General features: G+C 40.0%; 3 protein-coding genes and 2 pseudogenes across 4 annotated transcripts; 2 read left to right on the top strand and 3 right to left on the bottom strand.

The window, feature by feature from the left end:
- Window positions 1-793: 793 nt before the first annotated feature.
- LOC141814841 (tubby-like F-box protein 1) lies at window positions 794-4,455 on the bottom strand. 2 transcript variants are annotated; one of them, XM_074702790.1, is made up of 5 exons: window positions 4,014-4,455; window positions 3,661-3,748; window positions 2,399-2,528; window positions 1,269-1,807; window positions 794-1,116 (listed from the first exon to the last, which is right to left on the bottom strand). In XM_074702790.1, exons 1-5 carry the CDS (start codon window positions 4,353-4,355, stop codon window positions 1,100-1,102), a joined length of 1,116 nt encoding a protein of 371 aa, XP_074558891.1. In that variant the 5' UTR covers window positions 4,356-4,455; the 3' UTR covers window positions 794-1,099. The 2 variants fall into 2 exon arrangements, with proteins under 2 accessions (XP_074558891.1, XP_074558890.1); XM_074702789.1 differs by lacking the exon at window positions 794-1,116 and having other exon boundaries at window positions 1,249-1,807.
- Window positions 4,456-6,039: 1,584 nt separating this feature from the next.
- LOC141815514 (alcohol acyltransferase 9-like) lies at window positions 6,040-7,669 on the bottom strand (annotated as a pseudogene).
- Window positions 7,670-7,980: 311 nt separating this feature from the next.
- LOC141815368 (proteasome subunit alpha type-1-like) lies at window positions 7,981-13,820 on the top strand. The gene is made up of 2 exons (XM_074703319.1): window positions 7,981-8,392; window positions 13,167-13,820. Exons 1-2 carry the CDS (start codon window positions 8,042-8,044, stop codon window positions 13,602-13,604), a joined length of 789 nt encoding a protein of 262 aa, XP_074559420.1. The 5' UTR covers window positions 7,981-8,041; the 3' UTR covers window positions 13,605-13,820.
- A 2,422-nt stretch (window positions 13,821-16,242) lies between these two features.
- LOC141815460 (basic helix-loop-helix protein 79-like) lies at window positions 16,243-17,927 on the top strand (annotated as a pseudogene).
- A 941-nt stretch (window positions 17,928-18,868) lies between these two features.
- LOC141814804 (tubby-like F-box protein 5) lies at window positions 18,869-21,755 on the bottom strand. The gene is made up of 8 exons (XM_074702753.1): window positions 21,665-21,755; window positions 21,458-21,589; window positions 21,049-21,359; window positions 20,870-20,946; window positions 20,229-20,723; window positions 20,046-20,133; window positions 19,816-19,948; window positions 18,869-19,742 (listed from the first exon to the last, which is right to left on the bottom strand). The coding sequence occupies exons 5-8, from the start codon at window positions 20,589-20,591 to the stop codon at window positions 19,097-19,099; spliced, it is 1,230 nt and encodes a 409-aa protein (XP_074558854.1). The 5' UTR covers window positions 20,592-20,723; window positions 20,870-20,946; window positions 21,049-21,359; window positions 21,458-21,589; window positions 21,665-21,755; the 3' UTR covers window positions 18,869-19,096.
- Between the last annotated feature and the right edge of the window lie 798 nt (window positions 21,756-22,553).

Here is a 22,553-nt window from a genome sequence, read left to right as displayed (position 1 = left end):
AGTAAATAAATAAATCCAAACATAGCAAAGTTTCGTTTAATTACACCCCTAATGAGAATGCTAAAAATGGTGAAATAATGTAAGATAGATCCCTTAATTATTAAATATTTATAGGTTTTATTTGTATGTCAAGTCCCACGAGGTAGGTGCATTTAATTTAGGGTTAAAAATATTTATCAATTTTTTCTAACATTAAAATGCTTTCAAAAATTGTCTTATTATTAAAGTATCAATTAATAATTGCATAATTTAGATGATATTTTTAGCGAGATAAAATAGGTAATCTAATCTTAAAAATGGCATGCATTTTGATAACAAATAAGCAATGTATTAGACATATTTTAACACTAATCATAACTTAAATATATTTCAGACATTTTATAAAAAAAACCATCCTTGAATTAATGGCCATGCTGTTTTACTATTTCCAAATTAATTTGATTCCATTTACTTCGTGACAGTGGCGGACCCGTAATTGAATGGATATCCACTTGGTAATACACAATTGCAACTTGCAATAGTTTATCTGAGCTATAGCAATTAGGCAAATGCTTTAAATAAAAAGTTTTTCTATTGAGAAAAAAAATTAAAAGGACACTATTTATCATCTGCTATTAATAATTGTTTTGAGATGAAGTTTTAATGGGATGCAACATAGCATACAGAAAAGTAATTAAAACACACTAATTGTTATTTTATTTTGCATTAATCCAATCAAGGAGTGCATTTGTCATCCATATTAGGTTATGTTTAACATGAAAATGATCTCCTCTAACAACAGATATGAAAGGAAAAAAAAAATCAACATAAAATTATTCAACTTAAACGTAAGTCACGGTCAAGTTTTCCCACAAGTCCATCACAAACTAGAATTCATTGTACATTATTTGACAATGCTAATCGCATAGACTTATGTTGACGAGCTAATAGAAACTTAAAACTCCACTGCAGCATCAAAGTGTCCAATCACTGACTGATTTCTTCAATGTGGCCCGACCAATAAAAAGGGAGATAAAAATGATATTGTATAATGTACAAGTTGATCATTTGATTATCGACACAGTCGAAAACTAGTCGCACACATCGAACACCAGCACAGCTAACAAACACCGTTCCCTGCATGAAGAAAAATGCAAACAGTATATCAATCCAACAGGATGATGAACAAGAAGAAAAGTAACATGGAGTAGCTACAACTACAAGGGAGATTGAATGAGCAGGGATAAAAAAATTTAGGAATGTTTTTATTCATTGGCAAAGTTTTGTACCGAAGCTGGTGAGGCAGATTGCAAATGCCTGGAAGGCCGAGAGCGGTTGACGGTAGTCCATGGTGAATTTGTCATCGTCAACCTTGCCGAATTGCAACAGCACTGTCTCATCCTCTCTAGTTCCCTGTGGTTGGGCAGCATCAGCAGTTGTTACCAGCTGGAAGTTCTTCACTGAGGCCACTGTGACACGGCCATGAAAGTTCAAGCACCAACATTGCAGATGCTCATGCCACCGAGGAGATTTGTTCCTGAGAATTACAGGGGCACCAGTGCTATGTTGCGCCTCCTTTGGAAAACCTTCTTCTAAGCAATCTGGTGCCATGGAACACTGAAGAGTGCAGTGCATCCTTCTTGGTCCTCTTGACTTGAGAAGGTTGAACTTATAGGATACCTGTCCAATCTCAAAGTTACCAGAAGAGATCTGAGGGCTAATTCGTTTGCTAGCAAAACGACGCATAACTCTGCCGCTTGATGCTTTGGCGCCATTAGATGGTGGTTGGCTGTCGTATACAGTGAAATTTGTACCCAAGAAGTCGGATCTGCAAATATATTTGAGGCATGTTCAGATATAACCAAAGCATACTTAGGAGCTATAGGTGTCTGTGCACTTGCTTGCAGTGAACAAATGAAGTTGCTATAAATTCAGTTTAAGCTAGGAAGAAGAAACTTTGGAACAATAAACCTTGTTCCACTGTCATCTCCATAAAAGTTTCACTTTTAATTTTGTTCTAACAAAAAAACAAGTCAAATTAGGTATAGAAGAATTACTACCTACACAATTTTTCCAGATTAGTTCTTGACAATCATCAAAAAGAAAGAAATATGTTTGTTTGTCCACTACTTTTAACTAGTTTCAAAATACACAGACAAACAAGAACCATAATAATAGTATGTATTCACTTGCAAAATGAAATTTCACATCCTGTTTGAGCATTTTAATAGCTAATTGATGTACGTATTTTATTGTGGTATGACCTTCATCACATCACACGTGTCTGTAGATTGCAGGTTAAGAAATCATGAATGCAAACAAAGAATTTGGTTCGAATTTAAAACTTTATAACAATAATAACAGATGGTTAAGTGATGCAAATGAAAGCAGCACAAAACACATCAGAAAAGAAACATACCTCAATTTTCCCAGGTATGCATTACATCCTACGGACAGGTTATCAGCATCAAGAGAGATAATATATTCAGTGTGAGAACCATGCCTAAATCGACGAGCTGCCATAAGGAACTTTCCTTCATCCATAAATGCTGCAACAATAACAAAAACGATCATAGATGAAAGAGAGGGAAAAAACCAAGCCAACAAATATTAAGTATCAAAATATGCATTCATATTGTTACTAGTAGAATTATTATTATTATTTTTTAAAAAAGTCACTATTTGAACAATTAAGTGTGACCTTGTTAAATTTCAAGGTGGATGTGTGTTCAAAGACTTACCAATAGATTTCATGGTAGATGTATGTTCAAAGACATTATTAGATGGGGGGAAAAGAACAAATAAAAGTTGGTTAAAAAGGTAGGTGTATATTCAAATATTAACCAAGAAATTTCATGGTTAGAAATAATTGATTATAGCAGAATACCTAAGACACATAAGAAAACTAAACTCTATTACACATAATAAGCACTACTTGTAATAATCACATATATAGCTCAAACATAAAATATAATATAGCTGATCACAAATTATTAAGACACGTACCTTAATAAGTACTACTTGTAATAATCACATATATAGCTCAAACATAAAATATAATGTAGCTGATCACAAATTATTAAGACACATACCTTGTTGTTATCTTATACTTTATGACAGCTAGTTGGAAAGCATCAATAAACATACATTGAACAGTATTTTGATAAAATTCATAGCGTATACCGCCACAACCCCTTCAAATGGTGATGCAGGATCCAAAGGCTGTCAACCACATTGCTATTAACTACCAAATAAATTGATGATTCACAAGATGATAGACAATGACCAAAAATTATAGAGTCAATGAGCAACTATTCACAGAACCAAATGATCATGGAGTCCCAGAATTAAAAAGAGAAATACAATGGCAAGTTTGTAGAAGTAAAATCCTACCTAGCCCAGAAACTAATTCATCAAAGTGCATCATAACAGCCAAAACATCTCATGAAGTACAATAGCAACCACTCCAAATACTAGAATGACTAGAGAAAGAAGCGGCCACTTTTATTCTGTCATCATTTTTTGCCCCATTTCATGGATGAAGACTTATGAATCACATTTTAAACCAGTTGGGGGGTGCTAATACCAATCAAGTAAATCAAGAATCATACATGCAAGCAACACAATCCTAAAAGAGCATCATCAAGCAGAGTGGCCTTATTCTTCCTATTATTAACTTACTTTGCGTCAGACCCAAATACAGAAGGAAGGTTGAGTTCTTCTTGTGTCTCTTAATAACGCACTGAATTGGAGCATCTGCCGGCCCCGGCTGCAATTACCCAGACACTAAATTAGCCGGATATTCACATTACATACACAGTTGACCAGAAAAAACTAAGCATATAGCAGAGGAAAAAAGAAGAAAGCCAATCGACAAACTACATTCTCTACCACATAAAAGTAATCAAAATTTCAATCTCATAGGCGAAAAACAAATTTTTATGAGCCTCTCGCAAGAGATCCATCTCCATCAGTAGATTAGGGCCCAAGGGGACGAAACGAAATCCGAAATCCGTCGCAGCGAAGCTAGTTACCTCCTTGAGGGAAGAGGGAAAGGTAATCTTTCCGGACTCGGGTAGAGGGCGAACGGTCCCGATCGTCACTTCCCTCCACCTCCGACAGAGACAGGCACACGAAACCACATCCTTCCTGAACGGCCACCGGTCCCCGGCGGCCTCAACCCGCCGCACAATCTCTCCTATCAGCTCCGGAAGCATCCGCTCCCATCTATCCCCGTCTTCCTCCCCCGTCGGCGCCACTACCCCATCTACCTCTCCCCCTTCGATCTCATCCGCCGCCGCCGTCTCCGCCACCTCATCGCCGTTGAACTTGGACAACGATGCGACCCTCGATAGGAACGCCCTCCGCAGAGACATCGAACTCGCCGCTCTATGCTACCTCGATCTCAGCGCCTCCTCCTCCTTCTCCCTTCCCTTCCTCGAAGGAGAGAAAGTTGGGCTTCGGTTTTGCCCCAAACTTGGGTCCCGTGCATTTATGCATTTGAGGGCGTGAATCTAATTATTTCTAATTTTAAGAGTTTAACGAATACTTTTTAAATGGAGTGGGAAGTGGCATACTTCGGTACTTCAGATACCGAACCACCAGCCGTGGCCCACCGCCCGCCCAAGGACGAGTTGGCAACACGGTAGACGCCCGGGTACAGCGACGGCAAGCAAATAAGTTTTATTTCAGTGGGCCGGATTATTCCTCTGCGGGTCGGCCTTTGGGATCTTATCCAAGAGTTATTGTAAAATTTCTACTGTTTCCAATAATCCATTCAGGCCATTGGATTGACGACACGTGGAAAGCAGCAATTAAAAGTGGTTCTCTTATTTTTTATTATCTGCATTAAAAATAAATAAAAAAGGAATACTTTTACACGGTAGTAACTAAAATAGATAAAATATACAGTAGAATTATTCTGATTTAATTATATTATATATAAAGTATTATAATATTAAAATATTATTTTTAAAATTTAATTACTTTAATATTATTATAATACTTTTAATTAAAACTATTATAATTTATAATAATTTTGTCTAACATTTTTAAAATAATTTTGATTAATTATTTTATATTGTATAAGTTTATATAAAATAATTTTAATCAAACCCAGTATAGATAAAAAATATATTTTTAAATAAAAATAGAATAAATTTGTTTTAATTTTTACTGAATATTATTTAATTTGAGAAATCACTTACTCCTCACCATCTTCACCTTCCATACTTAATTTTCACCTTAATTAAAAACTCTATTCAATAATTTACTATTAACTATCTCAAATATCATAAATTTAACTAGATAAAAAAAATTATGATCGGGCATTTCAATTCAAAGAAAATAAAAATGAAGAATTACGGAAATAAGAAAAAAAAATTTCTGCATTTATATAAAATACATTATTTTTTGATGGGATGTGATGTGATGCCTCTTTATTGGCAACGTCAAATCACAGCGCTATTAGATGGACACATCCAACCTCGTATAGGCACAACCACATAATAATTAAAAAAAACGTAAAAAAAAAAAGAAGTTAATTAATGATTATAATGTGCTTAGAAAATTCTGCCTTTGTTTGGGTAGGGAAAATTTTTATTTTCTGTATTTATTTTGAATAAAAAATATATATTTTAGTATTAACGTTTCTCTCTAGTGAATAAATTTAATAAAAAGAGTTATTTTTAATAAATAAGAGAACTTTAGAACAGCTGAGGGTTAGGTCGTGCCTGGCCCGTGGGCCAATCCAATGCGACTCAGCCCAAACCTAATCCTCGATTTTTTAAAAAAAATTATCTTTTTTTATTAATGTATTTTATTACTAGATAAAAGCTATTTAGATAAATTTAAATTTAAACATCTACTTTTATCGGCACTATTATTTTTTGTTCTGTAAAATTAAAATTGTATTTACTAATTGTAAAATTCTTTGTCACTAAACATTTTCTGTGGTTGCAAATATTTTTCTATTATTTGTATGGAGACATAATTAAGATTTATTCTACTAATTTGATTTTTAATGATTCGGATTATCTAAGTGATTTATTTTTTGTTAAATTAAATTTATAAAGGAGTGACATTTTAACAATTTTGAAAATTAAAGGAGCCTTTTTGATTTTTCCCAAATTATTTTCTATTAGATTTGTTTGTAATCATTTATTCTTTTTAGCACAATTTAATAGACCTAATTCTTCGGCTCGCGATCGCCATCGTGGTCGTCGTCGTCTTCTAAATTCTCCATGCAATTTTCCCGAAAGTGATCGGCCAGCCCATGCGGCATTGACAGCAGCACCGTGAAAGCATGCAGATCTCCGACCACCGGCAAAAAGAGACAATAAATCTCGCTCGCCACCGGACCCACGTGCAATGGTCGGCCCTCCCCGAAGTCGACGTCCTCCAGACCGAGCTTCGTCCACGGCGAGATCACCAAGCTCGATGCCAAGTCCGGCTTCGCTCTCCTCTCCTCCAGCAGATCCACCATCGACAGCACGTATTCGTTGCTCACGCGCGCCTTCGCCTGCTGCACCAACTCCACGCCGTAGCGCGGGCTCGACGCGAGCAAGTCCCTCGCCGTCGTCTCCGCGCAGGCCAGGACGAAGCCGTTGCCGTAGTAGCCGTCGGGAAGCTTCGGGATCAGCCGCCGACGTGCGTCCGCGGAGAAAAGGAGCTTAATTGGAATCTGGGAGGTGGGCGGCGGGTGGAGGGACTTGACCCAGGCGCGCCAGATGTGGGCCGCGAGGACTTCGAAGGAGGTGCACCTGAGCGAGGGGGCGCTCCGCCGCTTGAGGCGGCTGATGTGAGCGGCGGTGAAGGTGAGGGAGACGGGGAGCAGAGGCTGAGAGAAGAGGAAGTGAGATGGAACCGGTGGCGCCTCCGGCGCAGTGAATTCGGGATGGGGGAAGGCGATTCGAGGCGGACGTCTCGGCTCTAGGATGCGGCGGTCGTGGAAGGGAGCGACGGGGAGAGCAGCGTCTGGGTTGACGGTGAGCAGAGCCCATGCACGGAGGAACTGCGACGAACCGATGCCGTCGCAGAGGCAGTGATTAATGGCGGCGCAGAGGATCATGCCGCCGCAACTGAGACGGGTTACCTGATCAATCATCGAGAGTCGTTAAAATTCCTCTGCTTTCCACCAAAGTCAATCGAAAAATCAAATTAAAGAAAAGTTTGGGGCGCCTGACTTGAACGACGAGCGGAGGAACGCCGATGAAGCTCTGCACCTCCACCCTGTAGAGGAGCTTCCTCCACGATTTGTTAGGAGTTGAGCTTCCGGCGAGAAACTTCTCCGCCGTGAGGCCGTCAGCAAACGCCTCGGCTAGCAGCGCGCCCTCAGCATTGCAGTCCACCTCGAGCTTGTCGCAGTCCCCGCTCGCGGGCCGCAAGCGGCCCGCGAGGGGGTAGTAGATGGACGAGAACCTCGGCGAGGGAGGCGACGAGGGTCTCTGTAGAGGGCGGCACCGCTCGCCGGAAGACGTAGAGGTACTTGATGGAGAAGCGGAGGAAGCGCTGGTCGTCGAGGTTGGAGAGGTAGAGGGCGTGGTGCGGTGTGGCATGGCGGGGACGCACCAGGACGGGGGCTCTGGGGCGGTAGCAGTCGGGAATTTCGACGGCGGCGGAGGCGGAGGAGGAGGAGCAGGAGGCGGGCATTTTCATGGCGTGCGTCGCGTCCACCACTTGGAAACGCACTAGCAGAAGACAAGAGCGAGGGAGGCAGCGGCAAAGAAGCGGAAAGTACAAGGCCCGATAATAATGAAGGATAAGAAGAAAAAAAGGACACGGAATGGAATCACAAGTGGACGGCATGCGAGAGAGGAAAGGGAATATGAATTGCAATTTATTTACTTCTGTTATTATTATTTTTTATCTTATAAAAATATCAAACCTCGCATTGGCTTAATCCAAGTATTTGATGCATCTCTCGTGGGCCGGCCCAGTTTAGACATGGGCCTTCTATGCCTTGGGAAAGAAGCAAGTTGAACCCGGATCTTATACCTAATTGCGACGGTCACGGAGGAGGAGGAAGAAGAAGGAAGAAGAAGAAGAAGAGAAAAGAGCAGCGATGTTTAGGAACCAGTACGACACTGATGTCACTACCTGGAGCCCGGCGGGGAGGCTGTTCCAGGTGGAGTATGCCATGGAGGCTGTCAAGCAGGGTGCTGCCGCGGTAGGCCTCCGCTCCGCCTCGCACATCGTCCTTGCCACCGTCAACAAGGCCGCCTCCGACCTATCCTCCTACCAGAAAAAGGTATTCAAGATCGACGATCACATCGGTGTTGCCATAGCCGGTCTCACTGCCGACGGTCGCGTTCTCTCTCGCTACCTCCGCAACGAATGCATCAACCACGCCTTTGTCTACGAGTCTCCTCTACCTGTCTCCCGCCTCGTCGTCCGACTCGCCGATAAGGCCCAGGTGCCGGCTCCGTTTTTTTTTTCCTTTTCTCTAAGCTGGTTGTTTGGATTCCCTAAGACAGAATCATATAGTTATTCTAATATGTATATGTGAATCTATAATTAGGATCTATCTAAGTCATTTGGAATTTTTTAGTTGGCATTTTCGACTTAAACTGCTATTTTCAAAAAACACACACTAAATTTTGTTATATTTTTCGCCCTGTTTGCCTTCAATTCCTAGTTAGTTAGTCTCTTTCAGTTGTGACTCCAACATTTGAAAGAATGTTCAACTGTTTTAAGTCTTTATAATTTGTCTCGGATAGAACGAAAGTTCCCCTAACGTTTACAATACATGTAGTCTTCTTGCATAGACATTGGAAAAAGGGTGAGAAGTGAGGAGATTTGGTGGTGGCCTCTTGCACAGGAAGATTAGTTAGAATAGGGGGGGAAAATGCAAGGGAGTTAAAACAAATTTCTTTTTTGGTTCTTTGTGCTTTACATAAGGTGCATCTAAGCTTTGACAAGCTGCAAAACATTATAAGGCTAGATGTTTAGCTTAACTTTCTTATTTGCATGATTTTCAAGTAAACCTTAATTTCTTCCTTCTCCACTATTTGTTATGAAGTAAAAGAGCAAGTAAAATTAACAAAAATATTCTATATCATCAAGCAAAATTTTATTGAATAGCTAATATGGGAAAAAAATAAATGTCATTTGCTTGCTAATCTACATAACTTTTGTTGCATCACTTTGCAAGTTTTTTTTTCTTTTTCTTGATGTTTGTCTTAATTGGATGATTTATGTATAATAATGATTCAATAGTCTAGGTATATAGTTTTGTAAAAATGCCATTTATCTCCAGGTTGGCCATGCTGGATGACTGGATCTGATTTAGACTTGACTGATTCAACTTTGCCTTTTAAAAAAAATTGGAACTGGTCATAACTGCTCTAAAAATTGAAACTGGTCATAAGTGTTCGAGAGTCCAGTCAAGATTATGTCCACTTAATTTAAATGAGCCTCAATTGGTTAATGGGCTTATCTTGTTATAATGGTGAATTGGTGATGTCATTTGCTGATTTGAAGCCATTCATTTTCAATTCATCCCATCTAATAGTTATTCAAGTAAGCAAGCATCAGGGAACAAGAATACTAACAATGGTGACAAAAGAGGAATGATATACTGCAAGAAAATATTGAATGAAGATTCAAATAGCTTATTGTCATTTCTCGAGTTGTTTCTCTCCATGTCTGCATTGCTGCTGTTATGCTTCTTCTGTGCGCCATTTTTCATTTTACTAATAAGAACTCTAGTGCTTTCTCATTCTCTCCCTTGTTTATTTAGATAATATCTCAGGGATCAGTTTGAGATCAATTTTGGATATTTTCTTCCTACCTAAGTCCCATACTAGTGAACTGTTTTGCTACATGACAATGACTATGAGCAATATTTTTGGATAAAATTTATCTAGTTACTATGTATTCTTTCCATGATGTGGTTGATTCATGGAATAGAATAGAAAGAATAACATATTATTCCTAGGGAATAGAATAAGTAAAGAATAAACAAAGAACATGATTTCCTTAGTTATGGTTCATGGATTAGAATAGACAAAGAATATAAGGAATAAACAAGGAATAGATTTCACAATTGAAAAAAATACCATTACATAAATAATTTGTCTTACATGATCTCCCTGATTAGTTTGTATAAGCAGACTACCCATTCTGATCAATCTGTGTTGCATGATCCGACTGACTGAACTGATTGGCACGAACAGCCCAGTTACCCATATTGTCTGGCTCGATTTGGCCACTTGGACCACATAAGCCGCACAACCGATTTGTATAGCTCGTCTGGATTGACTGGTCTGTTTGGCCCATCATGTTGACCAACCTGTTCGATTTGAATCTGAGCCATCCAGCTCGACCAATTCAACCAAACCAACTAGCCTATCCAACCCAACCAACTTGACTTTTCCTCTTGGTTTGTCCGTTATGTGTGGCTCGCCCAGAATGACTAACCCAATTGGCTCGTTTGGGTTGTTTAGCTTGTCTAACCCAGTTAGTCCAGTTGGAATATTTGGATATATTGTTTGAAAGATGAAATAAATAAGGGATAGGTATTCCTAGAATAGAGCAATAAATACTTAGTCCTTATAAAATTTGAATACCTATTCCATGAGAAAAGGTATTCCTTGTTTGCTACCAAACATGAGAATTAGAATCTTTATTCTATAGAAATTCATAAAGAACAGCATAACCATTCCCATGGACCAACCACATCATTAACGAAATGGTCCTCTATCCTCATTTGTTTGCATGGGTGGTTTACTGTGTCTAATTAACTATTGTCCCACTATTCAAATTTGCAGAGCTTATTGATACTGGGTCATGTTAATTAATGTTTGTTTATTTGGTTGTCTACTGCAATTCAAATAGTACTTACTATATCTTGATAAGTTTGCAAGGAGTAATTTGATTTATTGTTGAAAAAATATTGAGAATATAGAGCATGATTTGGCAAACAAAATATGAAGTGAATAAGGAGATGAGAACATCTTAAATGTTGGCAGCTAGAAATAGGATGTAAATAAGTAAACCACATTACTCAAGAACTGTCAAGATATATACAAGTAACCACCTGGGATGACAGAAATCAACCTCATGTCATGACTAATTATCAACATATATAAGAAATAACTATACCTGATAACCTTGTTGTCTTTTACAAATAACAAAATACTTTGGTTTATTAGACAAACTATTCTCTGTCAATTCATCAAGTCATTTTCAACTCACTTTTTTTGGATGTGATGCTTACCATTGAATAATAGTTTGATATATCATGATAACTCATTCTTACTAATAAAAACATATAAACTGTTTGACAGTAATGATTTCTTTTTAAACAATTATATATCACCCTAACTTTCTGGATCGTCATGGTATACATAGACATGTTTCTGCTTTTAGTGAACATCATTCTTCTTGGATTTTGAATTCATGCTTTTCAGTTAAAACAATAAGGACTGATCTGTGTGAAAAGGAAGTTGAGAGAATATGGAAACAGCATGGGATGTAAGTATGAAGAAGACAGAGCATCTGGTGTTATTTCTTTAACTACATATTTCCCTTGACAAGTTTAATAAGCCTAGTGTATATGCTGAGTCATCTGTGAGAAGAAATAAAGTTGTCCTCATATGAGAAATGAGGTTACCTGTAATTTTGTTTGTCCCTTAGGAAGCAAGAAATCAGTTACGTTGGTTTGTTAGGCTCAAATTATTCTATCAGACAATTAAGTTAACTTTCAGCTCATTTTTATACTGTTGCAGTGATTCCTATTGGAAAATAGTTTGATCTATCATGCAAATTATATGGCAGTCAAGATCATGATTTCTTTTTCAACAATTTTTTATGGACTAAAGTTTTTCTGGATCATGTACATAGGATAGGCATGTCTCTGCTTTTAGGAAAAGCAATTCATCTAGGAGTTAGTGAAAAGGTATGCTTTTTTTGGAAGAAATATAGGGACAGTTTTGATCCACATAAAATGTACGTTGAGAACTCATAGATCACTTTGGGAAACAACACAGTAGACTGAAGAACAGAGAGCATCTTGTGATTTCTCAGATGGAAAAGCATTATTGAGAAATAAACCTAGTGGCTTGATAATTCTCAATGTGTATGATAGTTACTACTCTGTTACCTAGATAGACTCTTTGCCAACCCTTGTCCTTGTGTTGGTAAGATAAACCTCAGTAAGAGTATAGCATATTTGTATATATTTGACTTCATGCTCTTCCTTGTATAGATTCATTTTACTTGTGTTGGTATATCACAACCCCAGTAAGAGTATAGCATATTTGTATAGTTCCCTACGAACTCATGTTCTTCCTTGATGATGTTATGTATTGATAACTAGATCCATGTTGTATTGGAAACTGTTTGCAGGTCTGATAATATATGGTTACTGTACCAAGTTACCTTATCTTTTTTTCTGAAATAAGCAATCAATACTTCGATCATAAAGTCAATATTTATTTACCTCATAATTTTTTCAGCCCATTTTCTACTGATGTGGTGCATGACCATTGTTGATGATTGGATCTCATGAAATTCATTCTCTATATAGACACGGATGGATCTGAAATTTGTTCTTTTTTAATTATTATGAAAACTACATGTATCTTAGAATTGCTAATATATAGGAGAACCTAAGCCTTGCATGCAAGTTATTTTTCTTCATTTACTTGATTCCTCTGGAGAAAACTCTTTTTTTTCTTATTTCTCTTATAAATCTATTACAAGATTCAGCTCAGTGTTTCTCAATCGAAAATTGAGTGTTTGGAATGAGGTGCATGGCTTTGTAAAGCTAAGATATTTTCACATGGGATGAGAATGCTTTACAACGTTTAAGTTTTATAGTGGACAATAGTAACATGGATATGGATATGATAGTGTATAATATAACTGCCAGCTACAAAACAAAACCGGTGACAATTTGAAATTTGGGGCAGCCCAGGTAGCTTAATGATTTTATCATTTTTTTTTGTTTTTTGTAGAGGTTGGAGTAGGAGATGGTATATCATTTGTAGTTAGAATTTCTTGATTATGGACTTGAGCTTGTAAATGTTTAAGTTTAGATCAGTTTTAGATGAAGTAACTTATTGAGTCATGTGGGCATTGGTTCTCTAGGGATTTTATAATGGTGCCTATAGACACTAATTGTTTTGTAATAGTTGGCATGAGAGCTCATATCTGGCCTCACTCTAATGATTCTTCAAGTACAGGTGTGCACGCAGCGATCATGGAAAAGACCATATGGAGTTGGCCTGCTCGTTGCTGGATTAGATGAAACTGGAGCTCACCTCTACTACAACTGCCCCAGTGGAAACTACTTTGAGTACCAGGCATTCGCAATTGGATCCCGCTCACAAGCTGCAAAAACTTTCTTGGAACGCAAATTCGAATTTTTCAACAACTATTCTCGTGATGAACTGATCATAGATGCAATTTTTGCTATCAAGGAGACTCTACAAGGAGAGAAGCTGACTAGTGCCATCTGCACGGTAGCTGTTGTTGGAAAAGACGAGGCCTTTCATTTGATTGACCAGAAGATAATCCAGGAACTGATTGATGCAATGGAGATCAAAGAAGATGTTCCTGCTGACCAGGCTCCTGTGCCAGATGATGACGGAAGCTCTGGAGCTGCTCCGATGGATATCTGATGAGAAAGAGATTTCGATTCAAAATTCACGGGCATGTCTGCAGTTAGCATTAATTTACTTCTCCTTTTGATATTCATGCTTGCACCCACATTTTAGTGAAATGTTATGCCTGATTTTAGACAGAATCTGCACCTCGAGAATTTGTTGTGGGTTATATTAAAACTGGTTTGTTATTTCAGTCGTGTTGAACAGAATCTGACATTGTCATTTCAGTCGTGTTGATGACTTGATGGTGCATTATTGAGTTTGCACAAGTAGTGTTCCTCAGAACTGAGCTTTTATAGAACATCCGGTAGAAAAGTGGGACCGACCAACAGTCTGTTCTAGGCAAAATTTTCCCAGCCCGAGAAGAACAATGCTCGTTTGACCAAGATGTCCTTGTTCATCAATTTGAACACTTAATTTTTTACTCCGATATTATATTAAAGTTAACTACTTGACTATTTATTTCAAAATTAAAGCTTGAGGAAATAGATAAATCAATTTATATTATATGCGAAAATAATAAATTAAAAACACGTCTTGTCACTTTTATTAGCATCTTGACTCGATCAAAAGGCTCAAAAAAAAGGCCAATCTTACTGAATCCATTGTACTCACTACTCCACCTAAAGGCAAAAAAAGAAAGAAGAAAAGCCAATCCTACTGTATCCATTAAACTCACTACAACCTTTACAGTTGTACATTCATCTTCATGTGGCAAAGGCAAGAGAGATCAATAGGATTTCCTTGCTGCTGGATTTTAAGTTTAACCACTAAACATATGAAATCCTACTAATTTATTTGTAATCAATGTTCCAAAAGAAAAATGATAGAGAAATGTAACATAAAATTCAACATGACACACTCAACTACATGAATGTGGGTCCCACTGTATGGATATGGGCCCCATTGTATTGAGTGTGTCATGTTGAGTTTCATGCTATATTTTTCACGTAGTGTATCCTTGCTCGTTCCAAAAGTATAACTCATAGCAAATTATTTGTGCAGACCTCCCATTTAAAATTTGGTTCCCAATCCAAACGAACACTGTTTCAAAAAGACATTGATGAGGACAAGGGTACTTTGAAGCCAACAAAGGCATTAACGATCTCAATCATTCATATTTCTTCCTATCCCCATGCATTGTATCTAAACTCCACTTTCAGTTTTATATATAGAAAAAGAATTAACTAGATGTGTGTAATCCTGAGCCCTGATCACATTTTGTTCTTTTGCAGATTATCTACAATTCGTATTTATTGCTGGGGGAAAAAAATGACCCACAGGAATGAGAATAAAGATGGAAAATGGATCGAAAACAATAGATTAAAGGTTAAAAAAGTGAGAGTGGATGGAAGGTGGTGGTGTGGTGGGTTACAGGGTGGCCTCAATGTCCACTGCAGTCGGAGACAAAACCACATGAAGAAGAGGAGGAAAGATCTACCAACAATATAATCTCACATCTCCATACTGCCTTTGGTCTCCTTTACTTCCCTCTTTATCATGCCCTATGCTCCTAGACTCTATCCACTTCAGACTAAAGAATAAATACTTTGAGCATTACGTATTTTTAATATTTTTTGGCGAATACATTTCTCTCAGGGGAATCAATCCATTCATTTCTGTATGTATAGCTCAGTCTCTCTCGCATTAATGAATCCCATGTTCTGTATATATATATATATCAAATGTTTCTAGGTTTCTATCCTTCCTTATCTCTGAAATATAAATAATCGATGAGATTACGAATTTGCAGTATTTATTTGGTCCATTCCACAATCAAATTGAAGGCTCTGAACATTCACTTTTCTCAGACCTGATTTAATTTCTTATATATGAGCTCCTTCCCTGCAGCAGGTAAAACGCCAAGCCAGTCGATCGATATTAATCACATGAACCCATCATGTTCCATTCCCGGCGGCCCCCAAGCATTTAATTTTCGTTGGATTCCCTTTCCCTTGGATCTGCTGCGGCGTCTCTATCACCTACAAGAACTATTTTTTTCCCCCATCGAAATCACAGAGGGCATCCCTCAGTAACAGTAAAATTGAGTTTTGTTCAAGATTCTTCTAATGCATGCGCTTTAATCTCCGTGCCTCATGCATGCGCATGCAAATCAGTGTCAGCTTTCTCCACCGCCGCACAAAGGTCAAACCTAGAAGGGCTAAAACAGAGCGAGCGGCGATCCAAACTGGTGATTTTAAGGGACGCTTTGACTGCTCCGATGGTTAAATTTTCGTCCACGAACGAACTCACTCACACGACAGCCGACATGCCGTCGCATGCATGTCAAATCCTGAATCCTGCAATGCAGAGTTTTTATATTTGTGAGTGCTGCTGTTGCTTCGACCATGTGCAGTGAGAGAGAGCTTCGCACTGCTCGCAGCCATGCTCGGCTGAGGGACCCGCTGAGGTGGCAGAACAGTTGGTCGTGGAGCTGCCACGCGGGCACGCAGCCATGTGGAGCTCTCCTCTATCCGGCTTGGATCTACGAGACACGCCCACGTGTCGGTCATGTCGAGCAGGCCCCTACCTTATCGACGATGGAACAGAGGCTTGCTTGCTTTCTTATCCTAGCTCACTGGCACCAACTGGATCAGTCTTTCACCTTCATCGGCTCTCGTTTGATCCGTTTTTCTTCCTCCATCGGCTATATATGCGCGCACAAGGTTGTGACAGACAGAATCGTTTCAGAGAATTTGCAATTCTCGGCTCGCACTTGTCATCGTCATGCAGTGTCTACAGGCTCCAGTCTCTGATCTCTCTGTTTTGGAGAGGCAAAGATTGCACTTCGATTGGCAGCAGCAAGGGCAGGAGGAACAGCCAAGCCACCATTCTTATGATGCCGATCTCTGCGCGCAGAGTCTGAACTCCTTCGCGTGCTTCAGCAATGGCCTGCCCGATGTCGCTCAGTACTCGCTGCCTGTCGCTTCAAATTTTGAGGAAGCAGGCGTCGCGGTGAGCAATAGCAGCTCCAAAAAGAGGAAGGCGGAGAGTTCTACCAAATCAAAGGTAATTAATAACTCAAAAAAAGAGACTGCATTCTACTCCAAGATCAAGATGAAATTAAAAAGATGTCATCTTTGCTTTGTGCCTTGTGATCTATCAGCAAGACTCGAGTAAAGACGAAAGGAACTGCAAGAGAGGGACACAAGAAACAGGAGGAGGAGCAAGATCAGAGTCCAGACAGCAAAACAGTAGAAAAGAGGCGTCAGGAGACACCTCGAATAAGAACGAGGAGCTTCCGAAGTCTGATTACATTCATGTTCGAGCTCGCCGCGGCCAGGCCACCGACAGCCATAGCTTAGCTGAGAGAGTATGTGAACTCTAATTCAGCGCCGGCCGGCCGCCCTTGAATTCTCATATACCTTCGTTTGCCTCCTAATCAACGCGTGCATGATCAGGTGAGGAGGGAAAGGATCAGCCAAAGGATGAAGTACCTCCAGGAATTGGTGCCGGGATGCAGTAAGATCACCGGGAAAGCCGGCATGCTCGACGAGATCATCAACTACGTGCAGTCTCTCCAAAAACAAGTCGAGGTACTCGAACTTTCCGATCATTAATCGATTAATCTACACATGTATTCTTCTTGTGCGTCGGCAAATCCTCAAATAGCAGCCTTTTGAGCAGTTCCTCTCAATGAAACTCGCCGCCGTGAATCCACTGGCGGACATCAACTTCTCAAGCTGCAGCATGGGCATCTCATCCGAGCCAATGGACCAGCCATTCCTTCACCTCGACTCCTTACAAGCCCATCCCTGCTCAGGGCTGGGCATGTACATGGATTCTTCTTCGGATCTAATGCCTGATGGATCCTCCTCCTTCGGCTCATGCAGCGCTCTCAATGTAAGCGCCTCATCCATCAATTCCAAGCAGTAACTGAGTTACCTTTCAGGCTAATGAGTGAAGTATCTTGCAGAGCTTGTATGGGGTAGAGTTCCAGTTGGGTAGAGGAACAGCAGCCTTTCCATTTCAATCATTTCAAGGTAAAGATTCCATGGATTAATTGTGATGCATGGTTTTACGTATCCAAAACAAAAGAACAAGAAGAAAACAATTCCTGTCCCCTAAATTTTAACTCATGTCATTGAACTTTCGCCTACAATTCCTTGCAGGGAATCTCTTGCCTAACAATCTCAAGATGGAGATATGATTGATCGAGCTGAATCATTGGAGAGAGTCGAGCAATACTGTTCCTCATGCTGATCAGCTAGCACATTTGCTGGGGATGATGTATTCATGATTAGTTACTCGCGTGTATCATATATTGACTGTCATCTCGTTACCTCCAAATAGAATTAGTTTTTTCATGGATTATCATGTTTTTTGCTCCATAATTAATTTCCCCTCAGTTTCTCGTCATTTATAATTTGCATAGGTCCCTTTCAGAATCGTATCAAATCGAAATCGAGTCGTGTTCTGTGTTTAAATATACAACCTCTTTTAGCTACTTAATTAATCACTATCAATGCGTGTCCTTCTCCCTTACTTGGTCCCCGCGCATGGAACGATCAGTAGCTTTCCATGCAGACGCCCACAGCCTTCTCTCTTCAGGCCTTTGCTGCTGTCTCATCTTCTGTATCTTATATAATAATCGTACAGACACAGAGAGGTGCATGCAAACTACTAATTGAATTATGATCAATCGCCACTTTTCTAAGTTTTTCATATTTTGGGAATTAAGTTTGCGTAGTTAAGAGAGTGGATTAGCCTGGTCCTACAGTTAATGACTAGCTTTGTTGGGTTTTTACAAATAATTGAGATTGGAGCCTGATCATGGCAATTATGGAGACAGTGCTTGTGATATTGGAAAGGGACTTTGCAAGAGAAAAGGATGACAATGTTGAAAGATGTGCATGCATGCACGTTGGGGATCCTCGATTCCCAAAAAAATGCCTTTGTTATCGAGATTGTAGCTATTTGATCTACATTCAATGGTTTTAAAATGCTGCAATCTTCATCTCCTTTAGGATTCCCTAGAAGTTGCAGTCTACTGAGTCCAAAATTTGGCCTGCAAATCCAGGAGGCCTCAAAGAGGCACTGTGAAGAACTTGAACTGAGCCCAGGCAACATTCAGCACTTTGTCGAAAGGTTTTGAAGATTTATTTTAATGATTTTTGAGATTTTCAGAATCTTTTAATTCCAAACTGCATTTGGGGCTGTTACATCTTCAATAGTTATAAAAATTGCATTTTAAAGGACATTTTAAAGTCATTTTGGATTTGGAAAAGGTAATTAAATATTGAAGTGTTTAAGTGAGTGTCAAACACAAAGCAATTAAGTTTAATAAATGAGCCTTTACAAACTCCACTGTTTTTCTATAAATGGTGATGAAACACTTCGACAGGGACTCATTTAAAGGTGCATGATTTAACAAACATCAAAAATATATTACATCCACGCTTGAGATGATCAACATTTGACGTAGACACTCACTCCATTTGATACGAAGAAGCAAATAGTTACGAGAAGATGAACACATCGATATACCTCCATGGACGACCAGCCATTCATTCACATGCAGGCTTATTGTCGAAGCTCGTCAAGCAGATGGCAAACGCTTGGAAAGCGGAGAGTGGGTACTGATAATCCATGGTGAAAATGTCCTTCCCAATCTTCCCAAACTGAAGAATGACCTTTTCTTGCTCGGCCGGGGAGATGCTGCAAGAAGGATTCGCAGCTGCAACGAGCTGAAAGTTCTTGACAGAAGCCACAGTCACTCGTCCTCTGAAGTTCAAGCACCAGCACTGAAGTTGTTCGTGCCATCTAGGGGCCTTGTTTTTCAGAACGAGCGGCTCCCCGTCGGAAAACTCCGTCGTCACAGGTTCCTTGCTCTCCATGGCCGCCGGTGCTCTGGAGGGCTGCTGCTCATCGATGGAGTGAGTGAAACTGGGGAGTGCCGGCACACTTCCACCTTCCTGAATGGAAGAGAGGGGAATCGAGTGCATGGCGCACTGGATTCTTCTCGGACCTCGAGTTCGGAGGAGATTGAGTTCGTACGAGATGGTAGCGATATTGTAGTTGCCGGCAGGCACTCGAGGTGAAACCTGCTTGCAATTGATCCTTCGGTTGGATGAACGATTTCGTGAAGAAATTGCAGCATCGTTTGGAGGTTGGCTGTCGTAGACTGTAAACTTGGTTCCTAGAAAATTTGACCTGGTTGATATCGAGAAATCTATCAGAAAATCCAAAAAAAAAAAAGGAAGGAAAACGTAATGAATTCACTTGCCTCGCTTTACCAATGTAGGTTCTGCTAGCTCGCGAGAAATCATCAGGAGCGAGTGAGATCACAAAGTCAGTGCTAGTTGCTCTTCTGATCTTGCGAGCAGCAAGCAACAGCTTGTCGTTCTGCTTCCGCAGTGCTGCAATCATCAAGGATCGCGACGAACTTGAGCAAAGTAGTTGTCGACTGAAATATATCTAAAAGTTTGTAAACAACAAACTGAGAAATTTGCTTACATGGGCTCAAACCGAGGTATAATCGGAAGGTTGATGTTGCTCGATCCCTTCTCATGAAGCACTGAATGGGATAATCTCGTGGCGCAGGCTGTTTTCGAGATTGATAATGGAAGAATTTCAGATTTTGAGAAAGAAACATGTGGCAGAATCGTCACAAAGACAAGCGAGCAAAGAGGAGGCGACCTGCTTTATGGAGATGGGGAAGGTGATCCGGCCGCATTGCTCAGGGGACTTGACTACTTCCTTGGTGATGCACCGCCAGAGACGGCAGACGGCGGCGCATCCTACCACATTCCTTCTCGCCGGCCACGAGACTTCACTCTCCTCCACCCGCCTGATGACGTCCAAGAGGAGCTCCGGCGGTAGATTCGCCCACCTTCCCTGCGGCTGCTCCAGATTCGGCGGGTATTGCCACGGAGTATGCCGGGAACAGCCTCCGCTGTGCACGATCGTCTTCGATTCGGTGGCTCGCCCTCCTCTCTTGGGCACGCTTCCACTGCCGTCTCTCTTCTCCTTCAGCTCGCGGACGAGGCTCTTGAACGGCATCGCTCAGATCCAAGGGTGGTATGAGGGTTTGTAGCTTACAAGGTTATGTAGATTTACTATATTGGAGAAGAGCGCTAGGGTTTGATTCAAGACATGCTACCGATGTCTCCATCAACGCCTTCTCTCTAGAATCTGAGGAAGAACAACAAGAACAAACTCATTAATAGTTGCGAAATGGGCGAAACCAAGATTTGGCTTGCTACCCGTGATCCGATGGAAGCGAATCGAATCAGAGGTGGAGATCTCCAAACTCGAAAGCAGAATCAAGAACCACTCACCAAAAGGCCATCCTTCTGAAATCCACCGTTTTCCTTCCGCTTTTTGTTCCTCCGAAAAACAAAAACAAAACAAAACCCTAGCAAGAGAAGAAGAAGAAGACACGAGATTTTTCATTCCTCCACAAAAAGTCAAGAAACTTCAACGAAACGTCGCCAACGACGACGGATCAAAGACAAACCTTGCGTTCTTCAACTTCTGCCGATTCTTCTCCTTCCTCCCCTCCAAGAAACCATACCCACCCGGGCGTCTCGATTCCGGAACGGCGAGGGGGAAAATCTCTCTTTTATCCTTCACACAACGATCAAAGCCAAACTAAACATCGGCGAGAACCATTCCCTCCTACAAGATGCAGTACGAAATTCTTCCTCCCCCCAAAGCTCCAAACTTTATCTTCCTATCAGCTATAAATAACTCATCCACACTGCTCTCGCGTTGCATTATTGTACCAATAAACGACAACGAAAAGATGACCTCCAGAAGGGTTCGCGCCTGCTTGAGGACGCATAGAACAATACCAATTTAGAAAAGAAGAAGAAGAAGAAGAAGGAGAAAAAGATTGCGATGATTGTGATTCAATGAACACAAACTTCTTCTCGTTGCGTTGCATTTGTTCTCTAGCCTTCCGAGCTTAAGAATGGACGTCGATGTCCGCTGGAACCCAACTGCTATCGCCGTCACGCTCCTTCTCCCTCATTTTTTTTTTGTGGATCCGAGCTCAGCTAGAACAGGTATAGATCGTAGTGAGAAATTGAAAAAGAAATCTAAAGATAATGTTCGTTCATCCTGAATTGGACCTCAAAAAGCGGATGATGTGGCTCGTACGCTCATCCCATCTCTCGTGTGGCTGTCGTCTGGGCAGACCATGCCTGCTCACATGCTGCGCCCTAGCTGTCTGCTTAATGATGGGAAAGCACGCCTACCGATCAGCTCTTAATGCTGAATTCCGTTGAGGACAAGGGATCATCGTGAAGCTTTTGCTCGATTCAAGGATTTTTCTAATAGTAATTTCTTTAAAATATTCATCTTATTCAAGATCTAATAGTAACAAAGATCCATAGAAATTCTTCGATCCAAACACAGCACCGAAGCGGGACATAAAATCTTATTTTGGAAGGGTTGATTAGGTCAGAATTCGATTTGATTGAACCCGAATTTAGCTTAAGGCTATTTGATTGGATCCGAGTTTAGTTCAAGTCGATTTGACCAAACTCAAGCTCATCTTGACTGAACTTGAGCTCAATTTTACTTGATCAAAACTTGTCTTGATTGGAATTTTCAATTCAACTTGACTTTTACTAGATTATGTCACGTAGTGTAGTATAGACTTTCTTCAACGTATCGATATGTATAAAGATCGTCAGCGTAATTTTGACTAAGACATTGCTTTATGTCATTAAGATACATTTCAATCAAATATTTAAAATTGATAAGAACAAATATTACACTCGACCTTAGTTAAAATTAGCAGTAGCAATATAGTTGGACCATACATGATTTCAACTAAGCTGTCAAACGAGTCAACTTGTAACATACGATGGGCAAGACAGATCGATCAATTAACTCAATGAATTAAAAAATCTCTAATCTAACTCAACTTAAGATGGATTGAAGATTAGACGAACCAATCACGTGTCTATCAAAAAATAAAAATATATAAAAATATTAAAATTTTTAAATTTGTAT

Source organism: Curcuma longa, chromosome 21, assembly GCF_044706935.1.
Source record: "Curcuma longa cultivar G26 ecotype Majalengka, Jawa Barat chromosome 21, ITB_CL_G26_1.1, whole genome shotgun sequence".
NCBI classification, from domain to species: Eukaryota; Viridiplantae; Streptophyta; class Magnoliopsida; order Zingiberales; family Zingiberaceae; genus Curcuma; species Curcuma longa.
The sequence above is the reverse complement of the archived record's forward strand: the minus strand, read 5'-3'. Positions and strand labels throughout refer to the sequence as shown.

Bases quoted from the DNA above. Each gene is read 5' to 3' on its own strand.
- LOC141815368 (XM_074703319.1), top strand. From the start codon at position 8,042: ATGTTTAGGAACCAGTACGACACTGATGTCACTACCTGGAGCCCGGCG. The intron at 8,393-13,166 runs GTGCCGGCTCCG...CTTCAAGTACAG, and splicing joins GACTCGCCGATAAGGCCCAG to GTGTGCACGCAGCGATCATG.
- LOC141814804 (XM_074702753.1), bottom strand. From the start codon at position 20,591: ATGCCGTTCAAGAGCCTCGTCCGCGAGCTGAAGGAGAAGAGAGACGGC. The intron at 20,134-20,228 runs GTCGCCTCCTCT...TCTCGAAAACAG, and splicing joins TCCCCATCTCCATAAAGCAG to CCTGCGCCACGAGATTATCC. The intron at 19,743-19,815 runs GCAAGTGAATTC...GATATCAACCAG, and splicing joins ACCTACATTGGTAAAGCGAG to GTCAAATTTTCTAGGAACCA.
- LOC141814841 (XM_074702789.1), bottom strand. From the start codon at position 4,355: ATGTCTCTGCGGAGGGCGTTCCTATCGAGGGTCGCATCGTTGTCCAAG. The intron at 3,749-4,013 runs GTAACTAGCTTC...GGGTAATTGCAG, and splicing joins TTCCCTCTTCCCTCAAGGAG to CCGGGGCCGGCAGATGCTCC. The intron at 2,529-3,660 runs GTAAGTTAATAA...TTATTGTTGCAG, and splicing joins GTATTTGGGTCTGACGCAAA to CATTTATGGATGAAGGAAAG.